The following is a 21062-nucleotide window of genomic DNA, read 5'->3' on the forward strand; positions in this document are numbered from 1 at the left end:
GCATTTTATGTGGAGAAAACTGGGTATACAAATGACTGAGCTGTGCAGATTTCTCCGTGGGATACTCCAACCTCCCACCGAATGCTGTCATTTATTTTCATTGGTTTCCTGCAGTAATGGACTTCGCTTGAACAACATCTTTGTATTTAACCTTGAGAATGAGGCATATGAGTGCATATGTGCATTTATGTAGCCACAAAACACATGCAGACGCGCACTTTACGACAATAATGATCATCTCACTCAATGGTTTTTCTCTCTAAAAGCGCATTTTGTTTAGCTTTCTGTAATTCGACAAAGGTCGCAATGAAAATTAAGCAACATTTTAATTTCAGGCTGACATTAATGCTCTGTTAGCCGCCGTTAGCAGACGTACAGGTGTTTGTCTCGGTGACATTGGAGCACACAGGACACGGTCAGCACAGGACTGCGTGTCGCTCCGTGCAGACACTGAAAGCAGCTGCTGCTGTGTGTTAAAGCGAAATACAATGTGTGCTACATCTGAAAGAGCTCTCCAGTGCACTTATATTGTTTGGTGATATAGAAGAGACAAAAAAAAAAAAAGAAAATATCCGGACAGTTTGCATGAGGCCCCAGAATCCTTCAGTCCTACGTTTCCCAACAGCGTCTTATCAGACTCAGGTAGCTGATGACATCACTGTGACATCATCAGAGGTCATTGTCCTCAGACTTGGAAACGTCACAGAGGTCATAAATCTGTTTTCAGAAACATGCTCAAATGACCACGAGGGCTCCTTAAATCTCGTTCTTTGCTTGCAGTATTTTTACTAATTACATGCTAAAATCATGAAAATATGCCATTTTATTTCTGCACGGGCAGATTTTAAAATTCTTTTTAAGAGGCCTTATTAATTGTTTTCAGCAGCCTCAGCCATGCTCTTGTACAACACGTCCTCGAGTGCCTCTGTGATCGTTTCTAATTGTTTTACTGCAGAGTTTTTAATAATTGAACACTAAAGTCAAATCCGATAGTCGTTTCTTTGTTGGGTGAGTGTTTGGCGTCCGTATTAGACGTGTACCTGAAGACAGAGGAGCCGTTTAGCCAACGTGAGCTCCTCAGTAGTCATTGTGATATTGATCCCGCGATCCTCGGATGGCTCGGGCTAACCCCGTCAGACTAACTCATAGCGCTCAGCTCACAAACTACAACATGTAACAGCTGAACTGCTTTTTCTCCCGTCAGCATAGCCTGCGTTAGCCTGCGCCCGAGATTCTGGCAAAATCAAATTTGAAGTCTGATCCACCTCACTGGCCCCCCCCCTTGGCCCTGGACCAGTTGTGCATCCCAGGCCCCCGCCACCTCCTGTTGAAGTGCCCCCCCCCCACCCCCCCACCCCCCTGGACCAGCAGAGGAAGAGCGAGCCAGTTGTCGAGGCCAGGCTGGCTCGGAGTTCGGGAGGCCAGCTGTAGCACAGGAGCTGTTCCCTCTCATTTCCACTTCATTTATCCCCCCCCCCTTCCTTTCTCCTCCTCCCTCTGCCAGTGGACCAGCACTCTCTCCATGCTGAGCTCCACTGTGCCCAGTCAGCTGTGGCAGAGCAAATGGCATCTCTTTGTTTCTTCGCTCTGCTCCTCAAAGACTCAGAGTTTCAGTCATATGTTAGTGTGTGTCTGCAGTATATTCTCATCACAGTTGGACGTTAAGGCCACTCACATGTTCGCGTTGTTCTTGATAAATGCCCACTTTTCTTTGCCCTTTTTTCAAAGCATCAACTTTTTTAGAAGTGTATGAATCAGTTTATAAGTTCAGTACGGGCAGATTTGTAAGAGACCGTGTGGAGGGCTGCGCTCATAAAAATGATAACTGAAGCAGGAAATAAACAAAAGCAAAGGAAACCGAATCACTTCCAGATCTGACCCAGTGCAGAGCAGAGCCAGGTCCAGACAGAGCCCTCTCTCTGTTTCCCTCTCCCTCCCTCCCTCCTCTCCTTGGTATGAATCTGCCGTATCTCATTCCCCAGCGCTAATTCCAATTTAATTGCCAGTAGCCCGAAGCCTCCTCAATAGGAGTAACAAATGGTTTGATTCTGTAGACTTCATCAGACTGCATTTTAAATGCGACACAGTAACCCGGTGCGAATGCCAATGAAGCCTGGCGAGTAGCTCCTCTGTTTACTAATTATCCTTTTTCTTACTCCGAGCCACACTGCACAAGTTGTCTGATTAAATCGGATTTGTGGGGATTGGAGGGTGGGGTAGGCGGGTGCTCCGGTGGTGGTGGTGGTGGGAGGGCGGGTGGATTGGATGGCAAGCGTGGTCCGTCTTTGTAAATGATCCGCAAGTCCACAACAAGAAGGGGCCGGCGGTGCGGCTGTAAATCACGGTAAAGGGCTTCGCCGCTGCGTCTCACGGTGACATTAATTCCCGGCTTGCGTCGTTTATGATCTTTACAGTCAGCATGGCGGCGAGGAAAAAAACAAACACATGCTGGTGAATAAATTCTAATGACATTTCAGAATTTATATCCGCCGCAGTCGAGGAGGAGAAGGGTTTTCAGATTCCTGTTCAGGTTCTTGAAGGAGGGGAGGGTGTGTGTTTAAGATCAATGCCACGGGAATACAGATTTCCCTCTGTGTGTGTGTGCACGAAAGGAACGATTGCATTTTAGTTTTGTGTATTTTTACAGCCGTTACTCCATTAAAAGACCAAAACTAACAACGTGTGAGTCTGTCTCTCAGCGCCGTCTGAGGCTGCGAGCCTGTTTGCTACTACTGAAGAGCTAATTCTTCAGAAATGGGTCACAAACACGCTTCATCGCTGAAAAAGCCTCAGTAATTTCCTGAAACACTGTAGTTTTTAGCAAACATTTCTCACAGAGAGAGGAGTAAACAGTTCGTTTGCTGGAGACTGTTTCCATCCGCAGATGAGTCCACATTTAGAGCTGCAGTGAGTATTAATGGCAGCAGGACAGTGTGTGTGTCAGGATGCACTACAGTGTGTGTGTGTGTGTGTGTGTGTGTGTGTGTGTGTGTGTGTGTTCATGCTAATGAAGGAGCATGTCGGCCAGCGTGTTCTGATTTTCTGGACTTGTAGTGGAGCTCTGTGCTGCGACCAGACGAAAACACTGAAAAACATCACGTCTTCCTGATGACGTTTGACCGTCTCTCAGAGCAGCCTGCAGATCCTCAGTTAACTCTCCAATAATTTAAGTGCTAACGTGCAAATAGCAGTGCTCCAGTTGCTACAGTAGGGGGGAATATGGCGAGGCTGTGCTGCTGTGCAGATGAGGAAATTTGCACTGCTATAAAGACCTCTCCCTGTCAACTAAATGGCCAGTTGAGCTGCCATATGGTTGTGCTGACATTATCTCTGGGTAATTAATATGGCATCTCGCCTGGCATCTGGTGGCATTAATCTAGCAGGGAGCAGTTCATCTCACAATGTCAGCGCTGCTGCGGGCCCGACGTGAATTATCACTGCCCGATGGAAGTGGGAGGCAGGGACGAAACAAAACACAACACAGCGGGGCAGACGGTGGCGACGGCGTGCGGCGCGTTTTCTCCGAGCAGAGATTGCCTTTTCTTTGATTCCTCCTTTTTTTCCTGCATGAATAATGTGAAGAGCCGCTGGTTCACCGAGCGGATCCTCGCTCAGCAGAGCTCTGAAGTCGCTGGTGGTTTGATCATGATCAGGGTGCTAATGCAGGTTTGTTTGGGGATTTTTCTGCGACACGTTTGATGCACTTATACAAATACATCACAGCGTGTCCCACTTCCATGTTATTTACTGCTGAAATGTTATTGTTGGTGCTTATGTTAAATTATTTTATTGACTGAAACGTTCGTTTTTCAAACCCCTTTCATGGTTCCTGATCCCCATGCAGGTGCGTGTGTGAAAACCTTACAACAACTCAAATAAATGTTTGATTTTGTGTGTTTTTTGTGGTATTTCCATTGTTTGTTTCACTGAGGGGCAACAATTTGCACCAGCACCAACAGCGATTGGTTGTTTTTAATTAGAAATACTCACGTTGAATAGTATTAGACCAATGCGTGACTAAACACTGAATGCATTGTTGCCTCTGTCTGCAGTCTTTATCTGTTCCCGAGGCCTCAGTCATTTCTCCCGCCTCCAGCTTGATCAATAAATGGTTCTGTGGAGGCGCTTTAGATGAATTAGCAGGAGCATAAACTAGTTTTCTATCTTATTTTCGTTCCATACGTTGCACGTAAACATGCATAGAGCGGCGTGGTCGAGGCCACGCTGCCGTGTTTTGAAGCACCGGGCTGGAGATGTGAGCTGAGGAAAGAGGATGTTAGCGAGAGCTGTGCACAGCTGGATAACACGAGGACGTAGCCCACAGGTGATGGAGCCCGTCCTGAAGCTCGGCGTCCTCTCCCGCTCGCCTTAAAGGTCATGAATCAAGCACCGTCTCTGAAAATGCAGAAAGAGGCTCCGTGCTTCAAAGAGGAGGAAATGTCTCGATTACAACTTCTTCCCAAACTTAAACCCAGATTGTTTACTCGCCTAAATTCAACCATTAGCTACAGTTTGAATGTGACACACAGGAGACGATTGCCCAGGTTGTGTGGAGTGATGTAATTTGGATGCAATGCATGTTATGTAAACCACTTTAACAGCATGCTTGTTTCCTCATTTCTGTGTCTCTGCTGGCAGTCCTCATGCTTCTGTTAGCACCATGTGGTAGCTTTCCTGCACACTCAGTCCAAACATGCACGGCAGAATTAAATGAAAGCTCTGAAATTGTTCTCAAACTGAACATTGTTAAAAAAGTTGCCCATTTTTCTTTGCACTGTTAAAAACAAATTGCCTTTCCAGTTCATCTGCTGAAGCGACCGTCGGAACATATGTCCAACAGTATGTTTCGATGGGTAACAACGCAGCGAGGCTAAGAGTTATAATGAGGTCATTACCAGAGCTGTGCAAAGCAAGAAATTAGCAGAAATTAGTCTTAAAGCAAGTACAACTTTGTCATTTCACTATCTAGCAGTTAGAGGAGTTAGCCTGTGACAGCAGCAGGTATTTTTAGCAGAATCCTTGAAGGACGTCATTCAGAATGAATCTGTTAGTTTGTTCTGGTGTTTTTCCATCGAAGCCCTCTGAAGTCGCCGTCTGACTCCACCACATCCAATGAATCGTCCGGGCTGACACACAGCAGCATGTGTTGTTTTATCTCGTGCAGTGTTCGTAGTGGAAGACCATCCTGCATCCTGGTCACCTCACAGGGCATGAGGCGATTTCTCGGGCCTTGTCTCGCCTCGTCTGTCATCTGCCTCGTGCTCTGTGGTTGTCGAGAAGTCGTTTACGTTGTGAAGCTAATGTTGCATGTCTGTTTTTCAAGTCACGACAAGATCAAGACCTTTGACTCTAACAGTGCGATCGTTCTCTCTGATCTCTGCGTTAAACGTTCCTCACCTCTTGAATCGTGATGATCCTCTTTGATTTGCCCTCAGCAGCTTGTGAAGGACAGTGACTGTTTTCAGCCTGTAAACGCTGGCGGTCCTGCTGGCCAGCGATATGCCACAAATGATGACCGCAGAGTGAAGTCCTGAGTGTTAAAGACGCAGACGGGACCTTTTCCGATCCGTACAGGAGTAAATTACAGACGGCATTAACTTGTGTGTTCGTGACAAGACGCCGGTGACGCCCCACGGAGGCGCAGGTAAAAAGGTGCTCGGCGACCTTTTCAGAGCGACCGAGACCTGATGTGTGATGAAGCCTGATTGCAGATGAGAGTAACAACAAACAGTCGCAGTCTAGACGCAGCTAAAGAGCAGCGGGAACGTCACCTCTGCTTTCCGTCCTCACACGTTTCCCGCCGACTCGGGCAGGACTGTTGTGACTGCGGTTTGTGCTGACTGGCAGTCAGACGGTGGCGGCCAGCAGAGTGTTGTTGTGACTGATGGCTGAAGGCTGAGCTTGCTGGTGTAAAGCGAGAGAAGTCCGAGGCGAGAAGGGGCCAAATTGATCTGTTTTAAAAAGCCAACGTTTGTGCACGTGTGCAGATTAATGATGCAAACTTTACAGATCAGCCGTGGTGGCAATTCATCTTCTTCCTTAAACTGACCTAATTGGGACAAGATGGATATTTCGGAGCGACGTGTTGCACGGCGCTCCCCGCCGCCATCGTCAAAATGCAAATGAGGGAATCGCTTTTTCCTAGGTGCTTTCACTTCTCTGCTTTCACTCAGCAAAAAGTGAAACTCTGCATGTCTGATGCACAAAGTTCAATTTCTAAAATATACTGAAAACTCTCAAGCTGGGAGAATAAATGCGAGACCGTCCTGCTCTCAGAGAGGTCACCTAAACACAAGATAAACTCTCAAATCGCTCCCTGCTTTCTTTTTCCAGACTTTAAACTGCAAATGTTTATTTTCCATTTGTCAAACTACAGTAAACTACTCGAGATGAATCATATTTCTGGACGATGGACCTCTTTGGTTTCTCAGCAGTAACTCATGAAGCCATCACAGACCACGTTGAGGCGACTTTGGGGTCGTTTGTCTGCTGAGACTCTTACATTTGATGCAGGTGTTTTAGGATTCAGAGGCTACATTTAGTGACTATTCTGCCCTCTCTATGGAGAAACTATAGTTTATTATAGATTGCTATTGACAAGAGCGAGCAGCAGCAGAGGTTGAGGGCTGTGGTAATGGCCTGTGATTGAACACCTTGTGCTGAGGTCCCGCTGCTCTCTGCCTCATTAACTCTGGCAGGTCCTCTGTTCAGCACGCTGCATTGCAGGCCACAGTCAGGACGCGTTTAACTGTCTGCACTAAGAAACACAAGCGTTCGGCATCTGGAGCAGGATTTTAAGGGCCGTGACGCTCGTCCTGAAACCTGTCTTTGAGTCGCCAAACGTTGCAGCATCGTGTGAAGCTTCTAAAACAAGTTCTGCGTTTGTCTGCAGACGTTTGGAGTGAGAAGTGTTGCTTCTGATACGAACGACAACTTTAGCAAAGTTCAGCTGAGGTTTCTGAGCGTAAAGAGCGCGTCGAATCTGTGGTCACCTTCAGGCCTTCAAAGACCTCACTGCTCGGTGGGTTAGTCCACCAAAATCACTGAATGCAACTTTAGCGGTTCTCTTTAAGCCTCAGCATCGTATTAATGAATCTCCAAAGATGCTCAGTAGAAGACGTAAAATGACCGACGGAGAACAGCATTAACAGCATTAATTAAGCTGTTTCTCAGACTCGTTTTGGAGCTGGTGGCCGCCGCTGCACATCACAATCAGTAAAAGTGGCTGCCCCGATGGCCAGCCTCCGCCCGCAGGACATTTCTCTCTGCGCCCATCCAGCCACTGTCACCTCCCATTGGGGAGTATTCCTCTCCATTACTGGCCTCCGTCCGTCCCCCACTTAAATAACAGCAGCCCTGCCACTCCAGGCCCATTAAGTTACTGCCGGCAGTGCCGCGGCCACACACACACACACACGCAGCCGCAAACTGCCGGGCCTTTATAAATAGATGGCGGGAGAAGGAGAGAGAGGCTGGTTAGAGGAGGCAAATTATTCCAAAACAGCCGAACAGGACTGAGACTAAGAGCCCCCCACCACTGCGGCTCCTCCAGCTCCTCCGTTCAGGTGTCACTTTGGCCTGACTCAATTTTACACTGTAATGGACCTCCTGGGTCAACTCCTTTTCTCCCACCTTTCTTTCCTTTTTTATCTCTCCGCCGCTCTCTTCATCTATCAGTGGCCAACAACACCTGAACTCACTCTCCTGCAGCACACTCACACACACATCACTCCCTGCGCTGACTGTAGTTTGGACCAGTTCATTTTGTCTAATCGGCTTCGCGCTGAACTCTCCGACAAACTGCGGCTCGCAGACAGAAAGGGGAAGCGGTCACAAGCTCGTGGCATCCGTAGTTTTATGAATGGATGATTTGCATTTACTGCCTCTCACCGTCTTCGCTGTTCGCTGCCGCTGGAAAACACACATTCTCCCACGAGTCTGCAGCTCGCAGGCGTGTTTGTTTTAAACATGTTCTGCTTCATTTGGGTTATTTTCTGATGTTTCTATGATCCCGCTGCGCAACGCGGTTCATTACCCGAAGGTGTCGTCCTCGCTCGCAGAGGCGTCCACAGATGTTGTCAGAGGCCGTCTTTCAGCGGTGCACGGGCTGGGTGGGGGGGCCTTCGGGGGGGGGATCCTGGATGGTTTTTGCATGTTTTAGAAATGACTCAGAAAGTTTCACGTCCGTCAGTTTCTGCTGGTTTGCTCACACTGTCCGGCTGCTCTCGCTGTTAGCTGCTTAGAAAACACATTAATAAAGTCGGCGTATACTTCCCGACGTATCGGTCGACATTCAGCTCAGTGTGACTCACCCCCCCGACTTCAAAGTAAAAGACTTTTTCATGCGGTGCTTCTGCTTTTTATTCTCCTCCTCTGTTTGTCTGTGTGTGTTGAAGTGTGTGTCGGTGCCTGGGTTTCATATTTCAACCACGAGTCCAGACCCGAGGTCAGAGGTCTGATAACCTTCTGCATTCCAAAAGCTCTTTCTTCCTCTCGTTCTCCGTCTCAACCCCCACCTTCCCTCCTCTCGCTGCTTCTGTCACGTATTCTGCCCTCAGACCGCCGAGGCCATTTTCATTTTCTACCTCTCCAAACAACAACAACGGCGGCGTTATTTTCCATCTTTAATGCGAACAAGAACTGTTTGTCCTGAAGTGGCGAAGCCTAAACCAAAGCTGTGAACTAAGAGAGAGGCGGTGAGGTAGAGAGAGGATGGAAGTGAATAGGAGGCATGCCTGTCAATCAAAGCCTCTTAAGTACCTGCAGTCCTAGAGGGATTCCAGAGGCAATCGACCCCAGTCAATAGCCTCTTCATTGATAAAAGCAGAGAGGAGCAGAAGAGCGAGACAACACAGGAGAAAGCTAGCTTAGCACAAGTTACATACGAGGTCTAGTTAGTGTTAGATCAGTACAATTTGACCAACCTTTGCAAATAATCACTTCACATTTTGAGCGTTTCCACATAAAGATCTTCATGAGGAGGAGAAAACCACACAGATGAGTTCAGCCAAGAAGACTAAATATCAGTCAAATCACTTCCAGATGAAATTAAAACTGTAGAGAAACGTGAAATCCACTGGATTAAAACAGGCAAGCGGTTTGTAGAGGCTGCAGTGTTCATGCAGCAGATGATAATGACGAGGTCAGCGGTCGTTCATAGAGGATGGAGCGAGGTTCACCACTTTGAGAACACGTGAGTGGATGAAGGAGATGAACACATGAGCTCAGGAGCACTTCAGGAAACTGTTGTCGGTAAATACAAATGATTGATTCTGTTTATTTACGTTTACACAGCGTCCCGGCTGTTTGGGAATCGGGCTTGTAGGGCTCACGCTCACCTGTAGGGCCTCAGATTAGTACCTCACACTTTCAGTCATGGGTGTTCAACAAGGATCTAATGAAAATTCGACACTCCTGCAGACGCGTTTATCTCCTTGTGACAGAAAGTGAAACGTCGAGAGGGACCTAAATCCAGAAAGAGAAGGTTTGTCAATATGAATCTCTCCTGACATACACCAAAATTAGGCTTTTTTCCCTCTTGGTGTGTACGTCGCCATCCTCCTTTCTTTACCTGCTACCCAGCTGCTCTCCTCCATCCTTCCTCCCATCATCATCCTCCAGCGGTGCATCCTCCCTCCATCCCCGTTCCTTAGAGCAGCCGAGACAGTGATTGATCTGGCATGGAGGCAGTCGTGGGCCCTCCTCCTCCTTCAGTGGTTATGAACATGAGGCGGGCTGCTCTTCATAGATTTTTAAATTAGTGTCAGCTTTGCCCCAAAGATGTGTTATTGACTGATGAAATAGAAACTGAGCTCCAAACACTCAGTCCTTCCCCAGAGTTTTCCCCAGCCTGGTAATTGAAAAAGTGTGAAGGGAGTGTGTTGAAGGCAGCGTGCAGCTGTGTGTGTCTGTTCCTGTGTTTGTGATTTTATGTGTTTGTGCGCTTGCGACTGTGCGCTCTTTATCTCTGCTGGAGAAAAATGCACAGTGCTCGCTGGAGTCGAGATTCGATTGAAGTATTGCATAGGAGATCTTTATCGTTCCACTCACCCGCCCTGAAACATGAGTGTTGTGTGCACCTTTAATCCTATAAATACAGTGTGCTTCATGTACGTCTATGAAGGCGCAGTTAGTAAAATATGTCTGAGTCGAGACATCGCACCTAAGTTGCTGCATATCCTGTGTCTTAATCATTATGCAGGCAACTCTTAGTGTGATGTGTTTGAGTGAAGTGCTGAGGGGCGAGGTGACACCACAGTGACGAGGCTTCCTCCTCAGCCTAAGCCTCTTCTTCACAAACCTTCATCCCTCCTGTTTGTAACAGCATGATTGTCCTTGCTGTGTTAGCAGCTGGGATCTGGAAACACGAACATGAAATTGTAATAAATCAGTGCTGTTGTTGAATGAAATCCTGCTTCCCGCTCTCACCACCGGCTCCCCTGTTGTTTTCTGCTCCGCAGGGTCGGACATGGCCATCTTTTGCCTGCTTTGTGGGAAGCGTTTCCAGACCCAGACGGCTTTGCAGCAGCACATGGAGGTCCACGCCGGCGTTCGCAGCTACATTTGCAGTGAATGCAACCGGACTTTCCCCAGCCATACTGCACTCAAACGTCACCTACGCTCACACACAGGTCAGTGGAAGCGCTCGCTCGCCGTCTTCACTCTTTCAGACCTTCAGGTCTGCGTTATGGTTGCAGACCAAGCAGCTCTGATCCTCTCACGCCCTCCACCTCATTCTGGAGAAACCTTCAGATGGGATGTGTAATCACCCTGGTGCATTGTGGGTCAGCCCTGGTGTCTGCTCCCATTTAACACAAAATATGTGCACATGTGAGCCTGTGGGAGACATCAAAACCACCACGCCGAGCCCCCTTTGACTAGAGGGTGCAGTAGTTCCTCTTCACGATCCAGAGCCCCGCCCCCTCAAAACCACAATAATCCAATCAAATTAGAAGTGATTAAATAAAACGATCTGTTCAGATCTTGACTACATTTTGCAGAATTAACTAGAATAACTGATGATGAGGCCCACTGACAAGCTCCTGCTGACACCTGCTGACACCTGCTCACTGCTGGTCCGGTCCATTTGACATCACAGGCTCAGGTGTGCCAGAGGGAAGTTGCAGCAGCGTCTCTGCTCAGGAAATTACTCAACTGTGTTGGTCAAGCTCAAATAAGAATTAGCCGACTATCAAGCTGCTAACAGAGTGAGCAGACTGAAAAGAGTTTGGCTGTTAATGTGTGAGTGTGCATTAATCGTCATGGTGTAGATGAGCCACTCCAGGGTAACGTCTGAGGAGAAAATCAGGACTAAAACATGTTTTTTGAGCTGTAAACATGTTAATATGCCCCCCACATAATGAGTATCAACCTGTGATTAACCACAGTCTTGATATGATAATGATATATTGTGAGTGTTCTGCATAAAAGCTCGTCTAGATTACCATCTGCCCCGAGGTCCCCGATCCCCAGAGCGAAGCCCTGGCTTCTGTGCGGCAGGACGGTTTTATTACGACGACTTTCAGCTTTGTTTGGGAATAACTCCACTAAAACACCTGATGCGATGAAGGCCTTGAGGGGTGACCTGCTTTATTACCTGATAACGAGGACCTGCGTAAAAGAGGGTCGCAGCCTTAAAATCTAGTTTTCAGGCTTTAATTATTGCTGCTAATATTGTGTTTACATGGCGTTTATTCCTAAATTCATTTAATTCATTCTTTGTTTGAATCTCCAAGAACCATCGAGGCCTTGCCCTCATTTCCAGTGATGTCAGTACAGTTAGAGCAGAATAAATTCACACAAAATAATGAAGGGCTCCAGTTTCTCTGCTGTTGGCTGCAGGAAAACAACTGCGGAGGATAAACTAGGCCCTCCAAGCTCTTAACGGGGGCCCAGAAGCTCATATTCCACTCATAACATTACCTGTAAAACACACTCCGCTTCCACTCATTTCACATTTCCACTAAAAACCTTTTCCTGTAAATATCCAATGATCTCTGATGTGTTTTTTGAATACAAAAGCTTGAATTTTCATCTGAATTCCTCATTTTTTCCTCATAAATATGCATCCTGAACCTCAGAAGAATCGTTTTTGTCTTTTGTTTTCAGTGACAGTTTTTTCCTCAGATTAGCACACGGCGCATCGCCACCTCCCACCTCGGTGTGTGAGAGTAATAGAGTACCTGACCATGAAGTCAGTCGTGTCGAGCCACAGCCGGAAAGACCTGCCAAAGCCGTCCACTGCGGCCCAAACGAGGCCTGTCGGGGACAAATATGGCCTACAGTGTAATATGAAACAAAAAGACGTGTTTATTTTAGTAAATGGGCGTGAATGATGTTCTCCCTGCACACTCACACTGCGACTTTAGCTCAGCTGAATAAACAGCATTAATTCAGGTCAACGCAAAATGAATTCTGCAGCCGTCAGACGCTTATTTGCAGCGACTGTTTTGTTGTTGTTTTTTCTTCAGTCCACTAGTAATTCTCTCAGCGCAGGCTCTCGACTGAGGCGAGGCCAGGATGCTAATGCATTGTTGCGAGGGAGCAGAGGTAGCCTGACGGATGCGGCTATTCAGGGAGAGAGAAAAAACCTAACCATGACAGAATATGAACACATGGAAATGAATCCCATTTCACCGGCGAGGGATGGATGCTTTCCCCCCTCTCTCTCTCCCCCTCTCTCTCTCTCAGCCGCCTGTCTGCGACCTTAAATAACAGTCTCACTGTCAGAGCCGATTTAGCTCACCAGCTCACGGATAAATATTTGAAACGAAAGGCAGTGAGATGAGAGCAGTCGGCCCTATTTACAAGTCAGGCGAAGACACCATTAGTGTGTGATGGCGGTAGGGGCTGGGGGGTTGGGGTAGGGGGTGGACGGAGCCGCCTGTACAGTAGCGGTGCACACATCTGCTCCGTCGAGCAGACATTGGAGAGGACACAAGCATCGTCTCTGATCCACCTGCCCACCCGGGCGACGCAAATGTCACCTCGACTCGTCTCTGGAGCACCAGATGAGACTTTGCAGCCTCGTGCCACTTTGAACCTCATCCCGCTGTGGGCGTGTGTTAAATCACAATGAGCCAGCCGTGAAAGCAGTCGTTTAAATATGATGTGGAGCCTTTTGTCAGGGGATTATAAAGTCAGCAACTCGCACAGCCAACATGGGTGCCAGAAATAGGTCCTAATTTACCCTCCAAAAAAAAAAAAGAAGAAGTAGAGGCATGGTGTTCCTCTACATTTACACTTTGATGTTAATAATCTCATTCACTCTTCGCTGGGTAACGAGGCAAAAATAGTGTTTAAAAAAAACGAACTAGACAGCACATCCACCCAGAGGATCAGCCGTGCACGTTTACCTCCTGTTTGTGTCCACGGAGACACACTGTCCTCGTCCAGCACGTCCAGTCAGCGTGGAAGTCCGTCCAGATCCATCAGACACGATGTCTTAAAGTCTGCATGGTCCTCAAAGGCTGTTCAGACGCAGAAAAAATGATTTTATTTCTGCATCCAAAGCACGAATGCTGTGGGTTTAAGACAATAAAATCAGGAGGTCTTCAGATAAAACAATGTTGTTTTTTCCATGATAACAGCACACCAACAAAGAATCCTTCACCGCCTTTGATCCATGTTCAGTTAGACTTTTGCTTTTTGGGGGAATTTTAACTCCAAAGCAAAATTCAATAAGGTTTGTGGGCGTGCAGAATATTTCTGGTCGATCTGGAAAAGTCCACTAAGAGCCTCCACCTGCCTGACTGATACCTGAGAGCCTAAACGCAGGGCAGCAGAAGTCCGCGCATGCTGCTGCACATAAAGCTCGTTGCTGTGAGCGTAATTAAGGGCGACTCAGATAAGCAAATCAATATTTCTGTCAGTTATGAGCTTCTGACGTCTCAATCGTGGATGACACATGAACAACCAGAACAATTCAACCAGTGGAAGCAGATCAAACAACCCCTCGATGATCTGATCGTGATGTGTATTGATACTGATAAATATCACGCTGTCGTAGAACAGTTTATCCCTGTCACTCCAGCATCGTCTTTTAATTGCAAAGCAAATATTTGGACACAAGAGGAGGGTGACTCATCTGTCCTCTGCGTTTCTCTACATCCAGAATGAGTCATCACGGACGCTTCTCCAGATCTTTTTTTATTTCATTTCCGAGGCACAAGATGTGAGTCAATCGCAGCTTTTGAGAGCTCTGAACATTTTCCCATGATGTTAAAACGGCCGGTGTTATCCTCGCATGTTTAGCTGTAGCATTAACGTGCTCTCATGCATCCGGTGCTCCACCTGTTGCATCCTGACGTGGTGACGGACTCCTGCGTGTCCAATGGTTCAGCCACCTGTTGAACCACCTGCAAAGTTTTCCCTTTAATGAATAAAAAAGAGCCGCTCAGCTGGACGTCAGGCAGCCACTGTAGCATCAAGGATAAATGGAAAAACCCGGCGGAGCTGAAAAACTGCTCCAGTTACATTACTTTAATAATGACGTTTCAAGGTCAGAGTGTTTAGGTACAACAGTTTAACGGCGTCATTAATGAGGTTTCGCAGCGTAATGAGGCAGCAGCCTTTAGCATATGAGCCCACTCACACAAGAAGTTCCTGCAGGTCTTTTTCCCGGGAAGCAGGAGTCAGTATTCCCAAATAGCACCAAGATCTCAATTCTGAGCATTCAAGCTAATGTTAATGGACAGGCTGTGGCAGGTCATCAGCCGGAGAGAGCTTTCCAGATAGAGCCTGGCGATTGGTTGACTCGCCGCTCTGTTGTATCAGCTGACAGCAGAAAGCTGCAAGAAGCACTTTTATGGACATTCATTACGTGTGCTTCATTTTACCTGTCTGCCGGCTTATCTTGTGAAAGCAGCCTCGCCGGCGCGGGCTCTGACACTGGATCACCATTTAGGACGAGGAAAAAAAGCTGATTTAATGGTGTTTATTTCAGCATCTTAATCATGTCATCTCTCCTGCTCCCCCTCGCTGCGTCTTTCTTCTCCTTTTCCTGTGCGTACCTGCGGTTTCATCACCTTCTCATAACGTGCCAGGATATTGCACACACTCAGCTGCGTTGTGTGTCTTTAAAGCACGTATGAGCTCTACAGCATAGCTTCAAGCTCTCATGCACAGACACACAATGTGGGCTTATAACAGTGGCAGGCATGGCAGCTGTGCTGTTCCCCTTCCCTAACGCCACACACACACACACACACACACACACACACACACACACACACACACACACACACACTCTCTCTCTCTCCCTCTTTACAGACCAGGCCTTCATTAATATTCTGTTGTTGTGCACTGTCTGTGTGTAAGTGTCTGTGTGTGTTTTTTTTAAACCCGGAGCCAATTTGCTGTCTGCTATGGCGGAGTGTTTTGTGTTCGCAGCTGTATTTGATAGTGCTACAGCCAGAGAGAGAGAGAGAGAGAGAGAGAGAGAGAGAGAGAGAGGGCTGAATTGAATTTAGAGAGAGAGAGAGAGAATGAGCCAGTTCTGGTCCTGGCAGTGATGGAGCCCGGTGATTTACAGCCTCTTACCGTATATAATGAACACGCCCCGGGTGCCCACGGGCACAGGCACCCTCAGCAGGCCTTGGGGTTGTCAAAGGAGGTGATAGAGGGGGGGCGTAAATGTAGAGGTGGCAGTGGGGGGGGTCAGAAGACGCAGGTGGTGATGCTCGGGGGCACCCAAGGGTCCACTCACCATGCTGTGGTTCCACCTCACTGTGCTGGGTCCTCATCTGTGGCCTCCCTGCCATGTGGTCACACCGGGAAGAAAGAAAAGACAGGAAGGAAGGAAGGAAGGAAGGAAGGAAGGAAGGAAGGAAGGAAGGAAGGAAGGAAGGGCTGAAATGAGAACAGAGGGAAAGAGGAAGTAATCGCGGCAGATTTGGGATGGACAGAGGACGTGTCCCCATTATTCGCCAGCTCCCACGAGAACATCCTGACAAAATGAAGTCCTGTCTGGCCCTTTACATCCTCACAATGTGATTATAGAATTGTGTCTGATTTATTTAAAGCTCTGCAGTTCAATTTTGCACTTTGGCGTCCCCGAGTGGCTACAGGAGATAACACGCATGAGACGCATCCTGAGCACAAACAAACAGGATGCTGCCGGACGGCCACCGCTTTGCATTTCATACCGATCTGTGCTCTCAGGCCTCGGCTGATGCCAGACGTGCCTGCGTGTGCGCTCAGTTTTACTGTGTGGATGTGCAGAATCGATCCTGAACCAGAAACAGGAAAGTGGTACATCATGTGTTTATTAGTTGTGCTTAATCAGAGGTGTTGTTATACTCAGCAAACAACTGCAGCAGCCAGTTTTTATGGATAACAGCAGAGTGAAACTGGCATGGGGTGTCATGGCTAGTTTTGGGGGCTCAGACTTGAAGATTATGTCAAAAGGTTTTGATCCTAAATAAATATTTCATCATAAAGACGCTGAGATCAGTGAGTTCGAGCAGGTTGAACATCTTTGATATTTTGATTGTTAGCAGTAAAGTCAAATATATAAATACTGTACAGAAGCAGTGTATAGCTCCAGCCTGAGCAAAGGGAAATGATGTGAAAATGAAAGTGAAGCAAAATGTGCATATTTTGTAGCAAATGTCCAAACGCATAAAGACCGCTTTATTCTTTTAATTAAATAAACGGATTCATATTGAAACAAAAACACGAGACGGGCTCTCTCCCGCTAATTCCAGATTTTTGATGATCCTCGCTTACAGCAGACGCTAGCGGAGCAACAGGACATTAAGCGTAAATAACCCACCACAGGCCTCCTCTGAGTATTAGCATCCCACTCGCTGGTCTGATCGGAGGCCCTAATTAAAGGCAGGTGAATCTGAGCTCAATTATTATTCTTGTAGCGTCGTGCGAGCCCACCGAGCTCCGTGATGGATTGTGATCTCTGCTGTGGTTGAAACGCTAGAAAGAGCACAATGTCTTACAGCGGGAGCCACTGATAACTTCACGCAGACAAATAAAGACTGTCACTTTTATTGATTTTTACCCAGCCCCCACCGCCGCCGCCATATACACCCACATCCCCTGCTCCATCCCTGTCTCAGTTTTATCCCTCCTCCCTCACGCCTCCATCCCCATCAAAGCCTCCCTTTAATGGGAAGGCGTCCAACATCACAAAGCATCGAAAAGCATTTTTTCCATCAAAGTGTAGCAGCATTTGAAGGGTGCCCACCTCTCATTCCTCTCTCTGTCCCCCTAAATAAATCAAATAAACACATATGCATACTGTACATGCAGACATGAAATCTTAAATAAAATATGCAGCTTGGAAGTGGAATTGTCTCTTAGCGGCGAGGCAGCAGCAGCAGCAGCAGCAGCACATAACGAGAAATGCAATTTATTCCCTGGCACGTTGCTGCTCGGACAGGCAGATAATGAAAGGCATAGGTCATTGATGGTGACTTAAACCTGCAGCGGTGGAGTGAAATACATTAATAAATATCCACAACATTACTTGGCTGGAGAGTGTAACCCGGGGTGGGGGCAAATGATGCAAGGAGCAGCTCCTCATCAAACACCAGAATACAATTAGTCTTTGGACTGCTGGTGCGAGCCTCCTGCAAATCATAATATCCCCGATCATTGACATCTGAATATCCATTACAGCTGCCCTGTGGGGACTCGTGCTCCGGCTGCCTGAGGAGCACAATGTGACGCCTGTTGTCACTTTCATTTCTGCAGGCACATGTACTGTAAGCCTCTGCCAGCCCGGCCCCTGAAATGAGTCTAATGTCTCAGAGTGGAAATGTGGTGCTCTGTAAATACAAAGTGAGAATGCATTTACCCAGTGTGAAGGGATTAGACAAAGGAGCCACGAATAGAAACATACAGCATACCGACGGCGGAAGTGAAGGGATGGAGACGCAGATGGAGACGCACGTCTATATTGTTCTCATTTAAGTGGGAACAATGTTTTAAATGCCTCAAAAGTGCAGATGTATCAGCTGGAATTCAGCGTTTTCCATCAAAAACAGACATTAAGACCACTTAAACAGTATGTTTCCACACAGGTTATCTAGCATTAAGACCACATGGTCAATAATGCGTCTCGTGGCCGGCGGACGGCCATGACGGGCTGCGATTATTAAAGGCTCTACACAAAGCTAAACAGCGACGCAGGTGACTTGCAGAGAGGGACAAAAAATGGGCTGCATTTGTCTGCTGGAATTAAAGCCGTATGGCGTGGGTTTCCGTTAGAACGTGAACGCCTCACACATTCAGCAATGTGGCTCCTGTTCGGCTGTATGTTCACATCAGCATGCTGCCTTAAAGATTCCTGTTTGCCACAATAACTCGACTTTAGTTCAGTTTCTAACAACATTCAGATGAACGTGTGCATGTAAATGAAAGCAAAGCCTCACGTTTCTGCCCTCCAGTCAAGAACGCTCGTACTTTTCAGGTCTCGCCTGCAGATGAAGTGAACTCTGCTTCTTGTTCTCCACATTTCAGCAGGGGACCACCCATACGAGTGTGAGTTCTGCGGGAGCTGCTTTCGAGATGAGAGCACGCTGAAGGGCCACAAACGCATCCACACCGGGGAGAAGCCCTATGAATGTAACGGCTGTGGGAAGAAGTTCAGCCTCAAGCACCAGCTGGAAACCCACTACCGTGTGCACACAGGTACTGCGATTAAAATCCACCTGCCAGAGACACTGTTTGAAGAGAAAAACGCTGCTTTATTGATGCTGATAATCAAAGGAGCTGTTGTGTGCTGGAACTGTTTCTTTAGTTTTGCAAAAGTTTACCTTTCTGCCCAGAACTTCTTGTGCAGCCTCTCAAGCTGCAGCACGGGTTGCCAGATCAGGCTAAACCTGGCAACCTCACTGTGGCAAAAGTACGACTCTGATTCCAAATAAGTCTGTAATCATTTACAAATTTACTCACACAGGTGTTTCTGGAGCAGCTTTTACTGCGTCAGATTGAGAATAAGCAGATATTCACACAAATCGATGAAGATGATGAGCTCAAACATTAAACACATTGTCTTTGTGCTGTTTTCAAAGGATTAGCAGTTTCATATTTTACACAGCGCCTCATGTTTTGGAATCAGGGTTGTTGTTCTGCCACATAACAACACACATTTCTGTTGAAAGAAGCCACCAGGAGTTTCAGAGGGGCTGGTAGCCGCATGCTAGCTGTTCCCCCCTGCTTCCAGTCTTTATGCTAAGCTAATCATGAGTCCAGCTCTGTACTTCGCACACAGACATTGAACTGCTGAACTGTTCCTTTAGTGCTTAAAGAGCATTTCATATGAAGTAACTGCATGTTGTTTTTGACACGCATCTATATTATCGACGCCACCTCGTTCCTCATTTCTTCATACCTGATTGGTCCTCATAAAACTGCAGTGTTGAAACAGGATGCAGCCTTTGTTGAAGGACTTTGTTGCAGGAAATCCAAGTTGCAAGGCACAGACCAGAACAGATGAGTATCTTTGTTGCTGTGATACAGTAGATGGATGTCTCAGAAGACTTTGTATTGATCCCGGTATATTTAGAGCCCCATAAAGATGTTGACACAGTGATAAGCTGGCTGCCCTGGAGAACGAGTGCACGCCACGTACCAGACTGAGCGAGGATACCTCGAGTGCTCGCCAGCGTGGCACGCCGCCAAGTCTTTATGCTTCCTCACCCTCTCTTTTTCCCTAACACACACACACACACACACACACACGGCAGCACCCCCCATCTCCCATTCAATAAGCCAGCTGTTAAGCCACACTATCAAGGCAGCCTGTCCAATAATTGGCTCCCCTCCGTCCACCCTTTCCCCTTTTGTGTGGGGGAGGGGGCTTTGCGTTAAGCCGGAGAGCAACAGCAGATAACAAGAGCAAGTGACAAGCTCACAGTCAAAGGCCACCTCACACAAAAGGGAGCTGCTTGATGAATCATCGACATTGGCAACCTAACCCCCCCGCCCCCTCCTATCCTCACATCCCAAATGCCAATGGCGGATCAATACTCGGGCCCCATTTGCAATTCATTATTAGCTGGTTATTTGGGGCGATCCTGTTTACAGTGTGGTTATCGATATGAACAGAATGCAGGTGTCCACACGGCTGCAGAGCAAACACGCCACGAGCCGCAGCAGTGGATTTATGCTTATTGGCTAAATGGCACCGTAACCGAGCCCCCGCGGAGGTCAAGGTTAACCGGGGCTCCGGGAGAACGGGCCGGGGAGCGGCGGAGGCACGAGGCCCGTTTTGCCAGCGCACATGTGCGAGGCTCCAGCTGAAAGGTGACAGCGAGCGCTGGGCCAGATCACTTCCGACAGCTCATTTCAAATGCCATTGGTAAAGGTCAGCATTTACATGTCTAATTTGCGTCTGCCGGCTTGAGCGCTGGTGGATTATTCCCTGCCATCACTCAAATCATTAGCACATTTAGGATGGCTGCTGTTGCTGAATTGAAATGTGCCTCTTGAATATAGCAGCCCCCACAGCAAGAAAGCAGCGCTGCACTTTGATTTATGACACCTTCAGGAGTTCTCCATGGCGGGAGCTGTACTTTGTGTAATGCACCATAGATTAGCTGATTAGCTGTGTTTTACAGAAGAAATACCAGGCACTTAAACGCCACATATTCCTGGAATTTTAGCCCTTAATTTAGATTTTATTAAATCTTCATCATCTCAAGTCTGCCTGAGCGTTCTCTCGCTCTGGTTTATCTCAGCTCAGTTCATGTTTTCACACCTTTGAACATCATGTCTGCCGTTTATGAAAACCGTCTACTCACCAAAGTAATTGGTGAGATCTGGGAAGTTGCACACATCGCTACAGCAAAGTCAGACGGGGGAAGAAATACACGCACAATACCAGCTTTGGAAACTTTCTCTGAAGCTTTCAGCCGCATCTCAAAGTTGGCGTCGACATTCAGATGTCACAACTTCAGAGTGGCGGTTTTCAAAAGCAGATCTGAAGCCCGTCAATCCCTGCGTGGTCTGAGAAGCCTCCGCTGCCACCTTCCATAGCTGCACGTTCGATTAAATAGCATTTTCATTTTCTTCTGCTGCACATGTGGAAAAAAGCCTTACGT

At 47.5% G+C, this 21062-nt stretch overlaps 1 protein-coding gene across 1 annotated transcript in view; it reads left to right on the plus strand.

Moving 5' to 3' along the window:
- The window catches only part of zbtb16a (zinc finger and BTB domain containing 16a), a 130502-nt gene that overhangs the window by 104214 nt on the left and 5226 nt on the right, over positions 1-21062 (plus strand). The window contains exons 5-6 of the mRNA XM_070982943.1: positions 10461-10631; positions 18478-18648. Of these exons, the coding sequence (XP_070839044.1) occupies positions 10461-10631; positions 18478-18648 (342 nt within the window). The remainder of the gene's footprint in view (positions 1-10460; positions 10632-18477; positions 18649-21062) is intronic.

The sequence above is a fragment of the Chaetodon trifascialis genome, chromosome 16, assembly GCF_039877785.1.
Source record: "Chaetodon trifascialis isolate fChaTrf1 chromosome 16, fChaTrf1.hap1, whole genome shotgun sequence".
Classification (NCBI taxonomy): domain Eukaryota; kingdom Metazoa; phylum Chordata; class Actinopteri; order Chaetodontiformes; family Chaetodontidae; genus Chaetodon; species Chaetodon trifascialis.